The sequence below is a fragment of the Etheostoma cragini genome, chromosome 6, assembly GCF_013103735.1.
Source record: "Etheostoma cragini isolate CJK2018 chromosome 6, CSU_Ecrag_1.0, whole genome shotgun sequence".
In the NCBI taxonomy this organism is placed as follows: domain Eukaryota; kingdom Metazoa; phylum Chordata; class Actinopteri; order Perciformes; family Percidae; genus Etheostoma; species Etheostoma cragini.
The window spans coordinates 27,277,564-27,288,413 of NC_048412.1; the positions used below are offsets into that span (position 1 = coordinate 27,277,564).

General features: G+C 42.4%; 1 protein-coding gene across 3 annotated transcripts in view; it reads left to right on the top strand.

Annotated features, from left to right (window-relative positions):
* Positions 1 to 10,458, top strand: part of bbs9 (Bardet-Biedl syndrome 9) — a 155,021-nt gene extending 144,563 nt beyond the window's left edge. For 2 of the 3 annotated variants that reach the window (XM_034874432.1, XM_034874433.1), the window contains one exon: positions 7,721 to 10,458. In XM_034874432.1, coding sequence (XP_034730323.1) covers positions 7,721 to 8,031 — 311 coding nt within the window. In that variant the 3' untranslated portion in view covers positions 8,032 to 10,458. The remainder of the gene's footprint in view (positions 1 to 7,720) is intronic. The other variant, XM_034874434.1, reaches the window with a different exon arrangement.
* The last annotated feature ends 392 nt before the right edge of the window (positions 10,459 to 10,850 follow it).

Here is a 10,850-nt window from a genome sequence, read left to right on the forward strand (position 1 = left end):
TGTGTGTGTGTGTGTGTGTGTGTGTGTGTGTGTGTGTGTGTGTGTGTGTGTGTGTGTGTGTGTGTGTGTGTGTTGGTTAGTAGCAGGGCGTAGCTGAGCAGAGAAAAAATATCTTGGCCAACCGCGGGATTGAACCCACCCACTATACCACACCCAGAGAGAGAGGGAGAGAGAGAGAGAGCAGTGGTCTCAGTCAACCTCTCTCTCCCTTTATACACTTTGTCTCTTGTTGCTTTTCTCCCTTTTATTGTCTTATTTTAAATGTGTCAATTACCATCCTTCTCTCTGTCGGTTTTTGTTATTTAATTCCTACTGTAACTGCATGCATCTCTATTTTTTATCCCTCGTTTACCTAGCTTCCCTTTCTAGTTTTGGGTTCAGATACCGGATTTCATTTAGAATTATAGACACATGGATTGGCAAATCTCCAAAACTAACATGTCTTATATAAAATTCATTGTCTCTGCAAAAGGTTCTGGTGGCACCAGCACTGATGGTGGACATGTTGCTGTAAGTAAAGGCGAGGGTATGCTCAAAATAAACCAAAATTTGTACAACAGGTCATTTAACCACGTCTGAAGGAAAAAGACATTTTTGATGTTTTGAATGGCCAATCAGGAAGGCGGGGGGGGGGAAATAGCGACGAGACGTGATAATCATTCAATAGGAGATAACAACCCACATTTTTGGACAGTCTCTCCTGGAAGGCATTCATGCAGCTGCAATCAATTTCACATACGAAAGGTTCCTTACTTTCACACCTTGATATACCTGGCCAATCACTGCAGATGCCGCAAACTTGTATCACAGTGTTTTTGAAGATAATGGCGGTTTCACGGTATATTTTCTTTTATATTTTCTTTCTTTTGCTCGACTGGGTCTTTATGTAGGTTTATAATGGCTTATTTTACTGTTTTTATTCAGTGAAATAAGATTTCAGATTTTGGTTTCTGTGCGTGTGTGTGTGCGGGGTTGGTGTAGCACAAGGCTCAATCATAGCTGAGCTGTCAGTGCGCACACACGCACACACACACGCACACACAAACACACGCACACACACACACACACACACAAACACACACACACACACGCACACAGAACGATGGACAGGCCTGTTGTGCTTCAACATCACTGTCACATTCCACAGCAAAAATAGTATTAAATACTGCCCGCCCAACTACTGTCAGTCTTTCTCACACACAAACACACACACACACACATACACACACACATATACACAAATACACACACACTCTCCATCAAATCCTTTTGCATCATTATTAATATTAAGTGTTTTGATGATTTATTTTCTGTTATTTATTTTGTTGAACATACTTTTCTCTCCATCATGTAGTAGTTGTCTACATCTCCCAGAATGCCCTCGAGTAGCCATCAAAGGTTGTGAACTGGTTCCTCCCAGTCAGATGTGAGTGGAGAAGGTCATACTGGTCTCTCCAGTGTATAGGAGAAGTGTAAAGACCAGTCACACCCCCAAAACATGTGGTTCTAGAAGCTTTGTGACATACTGACTATTCTAACAGGACTAGTTGGCAAGCTAACTTGTTAGCCTGCCAGGGTAGCGCATGTCAGACACGATGGCTCCTGGAGATTTGCCATATCAACTGTTCACTGCGGTCACATAGCAGTATAAAATGCATAAAATGGAGCAGTTTATACTCCCACAGAGAAGGTTGAAAGTGATAGCTTCCTCCATTTTGGACTCTAGTACTCTCTGTCATCTTTAGGTCAGCAAGATTGCTTGCTCTTTGCCAACTGCACAAATTCATTATCATGAGATCAACAAAGTTGAGCTTCATTCAAAAAGATTGCAGATTTACTCACACGCCTGCGCAAGCGAATGCATTGACTTATTCCATTGGCATTATCTGAATTTTCCGCTCTTGTGTGTGTTTGTGTGTGTGTTCCTCTCTCCTCATCTGTCACACACACACACTGTGATTTCCCACGCTGTCGACCACACAGCTTTGTTTTTAGAGTTCACATAATAGTGTTGTGTCCTGTCCAACCGCCTCGTCTGGACCACATGAACACACACACACACACACACACACACACAAACACACACACACACAGAGAAAGACACATATGATCTCCGTAGGCATACACAAACACAAATACACACTCAAAGAAACACACTACACCACAGATCCAATCAGTCAGTCCTTGGCAGATTCTCTTTCTCTCTCACACACATACTCCACAGAGTGAATTCTCCTGCATGCTGATTGGTTGGGATGCGGGCGATCTGTGCGGCCGCCTCTATTTTGACTATGGCTGCCTGCAGATGAATGCAGCGCCGCGATCCGCCGCTAACATGTAAATCCAGGCGGAACGCGTTGCCTTTGAACGCAGCGCAGATAGCGTCGCTCTCCTTATCTAATCCGCACGCTGGCTTTTGTTGCTGTGGTTTTTGTTTTTGACCCACGAGGAACAAAACAAGTGTTGCCCTCTAAACTCCAGGGAAAGATGGAGAGCCTTGATATGTGGAAAGCAGTCAGTGTTGCAGGGCAGTTTTTGTCCTAGGATCATTTAAAATACCCGTCAGGACGACATCATCTTCAAGCACACAAATAATATACTATTTACTAATTACTGCAATAGCTGCAGCTTGTATACAGATTGGAAAAACACTTTTAAATACCAAATAAAGGTGTCCAATGCCCAAACAAAAAGAAACACTTATAACCTCAAAAATGGAAATATAACCAGAAGAAAAACAACTAATTATTATTTTCATAGAATCTTCTGGTTATTTTCTTCATTGATCGATTGATTTTGTCCAACAGTCCAGACCTCAACACTATAAAAACATTATAATGATTTATATAATTTTTTAAAAATCAGCAAATCTTTGAGATTTGAGAAGTTTAAACCATGACATGACCATGTTTTATAAAAATGTCTTAAACAATTCTCAAAAAAGATGCTCTTATAGTCAAACTTTTCATATGTTTTCTGTGCAGAAATCTTAATTTGTAAACTAATTAAGCTGTCCTATAAATGTAGTAAAGTAGAAGTAAAAAAGTGGCATGAAAAGAAAACTCAAGTAAAGTACAAGTACCTCAGAATTTAATTACAGTACTTGAGTAAATGTTCTTACATTCCAGCTCTGGGCAGCAAAAGCAAAACATAATGATGATTTCAGTTAAATGTTGATAATCCCATTGTGTGTTTTATGAATCAAGTCCCTGCAGACTTGTTCTGTATTACGTGATCTTTGCCTAACCTTAACCAAGTGCAACGAGTACCTAAATATAACTGTAAAGAAATGAAATAATGCCTTATACTACTCCCTGCAAGTAGATCTTCTATTGTAAGATTGGATATGTTGTCAAGCTGAAGGATTTTTCCAGCCTCACAGTGACACTGGGATCTTCCCAGTACTGCCACGGCTTTCTGCCAGAGGAGTCGAGAAGCTTCCCTGCAGCAGCTGGATGTTTACCGAGCGTAACTCACTCACTTTTCCCGTCCGCAGTTTACCAGGGGATTTGAACTGGCAGCCACAAACCCAAACCTGAGTAATACATAACGCATATACACACAAAAAGCTGATTCCATGGGCTGGCCTCTAGCTCACCCAGTAAGAGATTAACACCCCATGTTGGCTGAGTCCTGCAGCAGCCCGTGTTCAGATCTGGCCTGTGGACTTTTGGAGCTGGGTGTCATCCCCCTTTCATGTCTATCCACTGTCACTAATAAAGGGAAAAGCCTTAAAAAAAACCTCCTTTTTTTGAAAACTGATTCCATGCCCTAACCTAACCCTAACCCTAATAAGCGTTGAGGTGAAGAATCCACAATGGACTAATAAACTATCTCTCTGGTCAAGTTTAAATGTTCTAAAAATGAATATGGAAACATGGTTTCACAGAACCATCTAACAACCCACACAAGGGCAATCATGACATTAGGCAGGCAGTCTCTGCATCACCAAAAAAGCATGTTCCTGCAAATGAAACACCTCCTCAGTAATTTGTGGGAACAATATTATAATAGATTTATTCCCTTAAGGACCGTTCACTAAAGTCAACGATGTGCAATGTAAGGAACTGCACTATCCATGCTTTGCTGTCAAAGTGATCCCACCCAGACATGGCTGTGGCAGATTCACATGGGACTAAAATGGCTGCAGACTGTGGTAATCCTGACAAAAACCACCAGACCTTTCCAGGTAGCTCCTGTCCCATGTGAAAAGGGTTTAACGTCACCGCCTTCCCGGCTGCTCAGAGCACCGTGGAGCACGGGCCTCTGCTCTGTTTAGTCTATAGACCTCCGCTTTGTTAGTTTGTTGAAGTAGCAGACTGACAAGATGTGACCTGACCCCACTTGATTTCCATACAGGAGGGAAGCTGCCATCTTGTCTTACAACGTCAATGTTTATCGACCTGTTGCTACCGCTCCCGCAAGGACCTGGCTCTCACACGCTCATTTATTTCCTACTGAGTGAGTTAAAATATATATATATATATATATATATATCTAGGAGAGGACTGTAGCTTCATTGGGACCATTGAGAATATGGTCTCGACATGCAAGTGCAGGGAACGTTTTCACAGATCTGGTTGTGTTTTTATAGCATTAACAATTTAACAATAACACAACATTTTACAATAATGCAATCTAAACACTGGAAGGAATATGCCTGGCCATGCTAGGGACAGATACATATTCAAAGTGCTCATCTTAACAGCGCTGAAGCAAGTTCAAGCATGGTACATGGAAATAGAACAAACACTGGAAATGGAAAACCTCACTCTCACAGTAACTAACTAACTGTATCCAGAACATTTAGTTAGAAGAAGAATTACTTTCCCATAAGTGCATACTGTAGATGGATATGCATGCACGCACAAGCACACATACACACACACACACACACACACACACACACACACACACACACACACACACACACACGCATGCACACACAGTGGAGCAGCCTCCTCTTTTTTTAACTTTTTTGCGTTTTTTTGTCTTATTTGCTGTCTCTCTGTGAAAAAAGAGGGGGAAAAGTAGTAAAATAAAGTATGTAGTGATTTTTGCACTTGACACTAAGAAAAGTGCTACAATAAAGTGATAATAAAAAAAAGATTCATAAACGATCTGATGCAAGACATTAGTTGTGAAATCTAAAGTCTACTTGTGTTGCATTGGGGAGGTAAAGAACACAACAGGACGTCACACAAAATCGCTGTTTCCCCGTCTGAACGCAACTTAAAGGAGATATTTGCACATCCAATTCTCTCAGATGCAGATGCGTTGGAAAACATCACTTGGGTATGTGGAAGAAAATCTCCCACACTGGTTTTACTCAGCATCACAATTTATTGATCATACTGACGTTTCAGTCCCTGTGGACCTTCGTCAAGAATATTTAAAACAATTCTAAGAACATTGATCTGATATAGATAATGCTCCGCCCATTCTGTGTGCACAGGTGTGAGAGTGTCTCTCAATGATTCACAGTCACATGTGTAAACTGTGTCACATTATTTTCCACATATATGAAAGAGAAAAGAAAAACAAGAGCAAGTTAGACACCACAAAACATAATTAAGTTTACAAGAATATTTACAGGAATTACGTGAACTTGCGTGATTGTAACTCCAGCTTTGCAGTTGTTTTTTAATCAATGAATGCACACACACAAATATACAGATATGCACGCATACAAACACACACACACACGCACACACACACACACACACACACACACACACACACATACATCCACATACATCCACATACACACACAGTCTCCTGGTATCTGTTGGCTCAGCTGCTGAGGAGTGGTGTGCGGAGAGGTGTGTGTGTGTGTGTGTGTGTGTGTGTGTGTGTGTGTGTGTGTGTGTTTGTTGTTGGCCAGACAATCTGGATCAGACTGTCGCTACAGGATTAACCCACACACTCAATGACATGGCCACTAACACACACATAAGAGTACTGATTCACTCACATGAAGACACAGACAAATGTGCATGTCAGTTTTTATACACAGACACACACTTTTGTGGCTCCTGTTTTTTACTGCGTAGATACAGACACACCCTCGGACAGCGTTTCTTTCATGTCTGACTGTAAAAGTTTTGAGGCCTCTAAGCAAGACTGTTTGCATGTGAATGCGTACATTTTCACTTTTTACACAACAGCTTTTAACACAGTTTGCGGTCGCCTATTTGTGTGTTTGCGCTTGAAATTGGTTTGTTCTCACTTGTTCTGTCTGAGCAGATTTGTTGTGTTGTAGCATGCAAATGTGTATCGTTGTGTTTCCTGGAAACAGAGTAGTAGTCTGTGTTGTATGTACCTTATTCTTGTATTAACTCCTGCCTGTGTTTACTGTCACACTTTTGAGGTTGTGTGATTATTTGAGTGAGTTATTTGCCTGTGGTCGGGTGGGCAGACAAGTGCCTGTAGGTGGGAAAACAAAATATATTTAATGAGCCTCCTCTTTCAGCAGCTGCACACCTTAAATTTAACTTACACACATATCAGCCGATGTATAATCAAATGCCATGTTTTTTTGTTTGTTTTTTACCTTCAGTAGAATCATAATTAGAAACAAAGGGCGTGAAATTACTTTTAAGGTGCTTTTTTAACCCCTTTCTTCTGTTTTCTAAAAGTGAGTTACATACTTTTAAGGCCACACACACAACACATAACACACACTCAACCAAGTCTCTCTCTCTTTCTCTCTCTCTCTCTCTCTCTCCTCCATTCAGCCCTAAAGCCCTAGACGATGAGCCGTCTGATTAGAGCTCTTCTCTGGAGACACACACACACACACAGCTTGACAGAGCAGTCGCTAGTCTCCACGTACATGCAAAGACAGATACATCCACACACAGACACATTATAGGCTGTTCTTGAGCTACAGTCTCCACACACATACACACACAGAAGGAGATACCAGGCTGTAGTCTCCTGTCTCTAAACCCTCTTCGTTCTCATGGAGATAAGAAGTGCGTCTCATTGTTGGCAGACAACGGTCCCGTTATCATCTTATCAGAGAGCCAGTCCAATCTGGAGGAGGCGGGGCTGCAGAGTGTGTGTTTGTGTGTGTGTGTGAGTGAGTGAGAGAGACAGGGGTTGGGGGGGGGGGGGCACTTTCATTAAGTGGGGGTCCTTTGTCATGCAACAGGTGCTGTTGTCGCTCAATTTGTCTTGATGCTAAAGACTCCTGAGGGCTGCAGTGTGTTTGCATCAGCGTGTCAAAGAACAAAAACACACAGCTGACTGTTCAAACGTCAGTTAATCCTCATTCTCACTCCGGATGAACTGACTTACAATGTGACGACCCATCTGAGGTTGTACTCTGTTAAAACAACATGTGGCTCATTAACACTTTGAGCACAGGCCCCTGTCAGGGCAGTCTGTCTTTGGGAGACTTCATACACACCGAGCGAGACAGACAACCGAACAAGTATCAAATGGATCCTGGTTTACTAAATACCTGTGTATTTATTAAATCTATCATTCCCAGGATTCTGCACTCCAAGGCTAATGCAATGCCAATTATAAGGTTCAGTTGTTGGACAGCATAAACATTAATAAAGGTTGATAAAAAAAATTGTCTTTTGTGAGATATATATTTCCCACAGCATGTAATGGATGCACAATGTTGTCGTTGAAATAGTAGAAAGAAGATATTTAGACAAATGTAGAGGTATGTGTGTATTAATGGTCTCTTTTTCATTCAACATAGAAAATGTGAAAGAAGAAGCGGGGGGTGCAGAGGATCCCACCAAGGAGGCCAAAAAGGAGAAGAAGGAGTCATCCAAGGAGAAGAAGGAGTCAAAGAAGGATTCGAGCAAAGAGCCCAAGGAGGAGGCAAAGAAGGAGTCCAAGAAGGAATCGTCCTCCTCCAAGGAGAAGAAGGAGTCGTCAAAGGAGAAGAAAGAGAAGGAGAAGGACAAAGACAAGGAAGGTAAGGAGTCAGGGGACAAGAAAGTCTCCAGGAAGTCATCTGTCAAAGTGAAAGAGAAGAAGAAGGAGCCAGAGGCCGGAGAGGGCTGACGAGAGCAGTGCAATAAACTCCCATGATATGCATACACACAACATACATAAACACAAGATACATGTCTAAACATCAGGCACATAAACACACACCAGGGGCTCACACATATAAACATACATACATGGACATACAGTGTAAACATATACAAGTATGTAAACATATACAAGCTCACAGAACTTGACACACACACAAACATATTCACATATGCAGTCGTAATACATGTCAATACTCTCCACCAAGCTACACATACTTCAGTAGCAAAGCAATACTCTCAGATGCATATTTACATGGCCTGTACTAAGACTCTCACACACACACACACACACACACACACACACACACACACACACACACACACACACAAACTCTCACTGTGTCTCTGGGCTGCTGCTGCCGACCACACCACATCCACTAGTTTTGTTGTGTGTGCGCTGGGCAACTGTGGTGAGGTCTGAGCCTGAGGAGAGCGAGGATGAAGGCTAAAATCCTCCTCCTCTGCTCAGACATTTTGCTGACTCTCTCCTTCCTACTCCGTCCTCCACGCCTTTGTCGTCTAGCCTCAGCAGCAGTTGAACCCACAGCCCTGCGCCTCCCTAATCCCAGTCAGACCCCAAACCATGCCTCTCAGCCCACGCAGACTTCTGAATGTGACGTCAGAACCGCCCTCTTGTCCCCTCCGGTGGCACTAGGCCTCGCCAGAGCCTCGCCAGAGCCTCCCCCGCCTCGCCGCTAAGAATAAACGGCCTGCCGCGGCCAGCAGCCCTACTTCCGGGTATATCAAGGCCACATCCTACAGCCGCCACCACCGCTCCCGCCGCCCCCTCTGACCTCTTCCAGTCAGTTTTGCTTTTTTAAATCTGGGACACTCAAGGACACGCAGCTGCTCATGGACGCATACTCTGTGCTGCGGGGTCGAACCTGAGACTGTTTTTCTACGGTGGAAACCAACAGGGAGTTTTCTGGAAAAAGCAGGGTGACAATCAGAAGCAGAGGAGAGCCTGCAGGGCCAGTTTCACACCCGGGGCTTTTTCTGCTCATCTGCAAGAACATCCCGAAGGGGAGGCTAGATATGAAATACACTCCACGGCACTTGTGACGTCTGTAACATCAGCAGCATATTTAACGAGTGACCTACGATCCAGTTGGATGTGGTAGCATAGGAAGACCATTACTAGTGCCAGAGGAAGAACAGTCTTTCACCAGCAAATAAACACATTTACTGGAGGTGAACAGAGTGCACAGGGCACCGCATGGTGCCAAATAAGTTGGTAAAAGTAATAGTTTAAACATTAGTTAAAATTTCAGTTCACTTAAGCTGAAGCAAAGCAACATGTTTTCCTATTTTTGTGGTGTAAAGCCATGGAGATACTTGTTGTTTGGTTTATGCTTGTTCTGAGTAAAGTATCAATTATTGAAAACTATCTTTCTATATCAAAAGTTGGCATCTGGTCAGACAACTAGTCCTAGTTCTTCTTTAATCAGTTATTTATTGATCTTATTTGACAACATTTCAAATTTTAGAAGAAGTTAAAAGAAGAAATATTTCAAAAGGGTTTAGATATTCCTTATGCATTGTCTAAAATGTCAAACAAAGAAGAGCCAGCGTTGTTTTGAGAGATCCATCGCTGAGGTTTCTGCATCCTCTCCAACACAATTCAGGTGAATCTACTTTGATTTGTGGAGTTGACAACAGTGAACATTTTTAATTTAAAAAGTTCAACAGCATCATGTCTTACCAGAAACTGCATCCAACCTGTAAACAGATGTGTCACCAACTATATTTTACCGTAGAACACTGTTCCAGTTAAAAGTTTGTTCTGTGGATTATCCAATTTAAGTTTTTGGAAAGAGAAACTGCTACTCAGTGAACTGAAACTGTGTTGTACCATTTGGGTGGATGCAGAATCCTAAGAGACCCATCTTATAAAAACCTGTCGAAGTCAAAACTCAATGCTTCCATACCAGTAGAGAGAAGAGTGATAGGTATAAAGAATATTGATAAAAAATAGAGACTGGTGCCCAGGAAGCTCAGTTGGTAGACTGGGCGCCCATTTATAGAGGTTTACTCCTCAACGCAGCGGGCCGGGGTTCAACTCCGACCTGCAGGCCTTTGCTGCATGTCATTCTCCCTCTCTCTCCCCTTTCATTTCTTCAGCTGTCCTGTCATATAAAGTCCTTAAAAAGCCCCCAAAAAGAATCTTACAAAAACAAGCCAAAGAGTTGTTTAATTGGGTATCTTCAAAGGGTTTTTACTTGTTGAAGGAAAGTAGAAAGAAATCTTGCAGTTTAGAATGTGTATTACTTCATTGTCTGATCAGATTAACAGCACAGGATGAATGCAGGATGTTAAAAACACTTTAAAATGAATCAGAAAGGGGCGCTATGCAGTTTGGGCTGTTTTCTTCACTGTTCACTCGCTTTTTGCAGCTCCTCTATTTATTTGTGTCTGACTCCTCGCCCGGTCAATTTCCTCTTCCTCTGTTACTCTGACAATGCTTTCCTAGCTTTCTTCTTCTTTTTTGCCGGCTCAGCCATGACAATAGTGTGAAAAACTCCACCGCTACCTTGTTAGCCGGTTCCTGAACGGCCGTATGTGTGCAGTGCCGTGAAGCTATTCGTTACATCGGGAGACTTGATATCATTCGGCTAAAAGTTGCGAGGTTGTTTTTTCCACTCAAAGGCAATAGGGGGGAGCAAGACAACCACCTTTCAACAAAAAAAAGAGTCCTATAATCATTCCAATGACTCCGAAGCCGTTCAGTTAAGGTAAATTAAGCTAAAAAAAACTGCATGGTTCCCCTTTAAAGGGAAAGTGCGA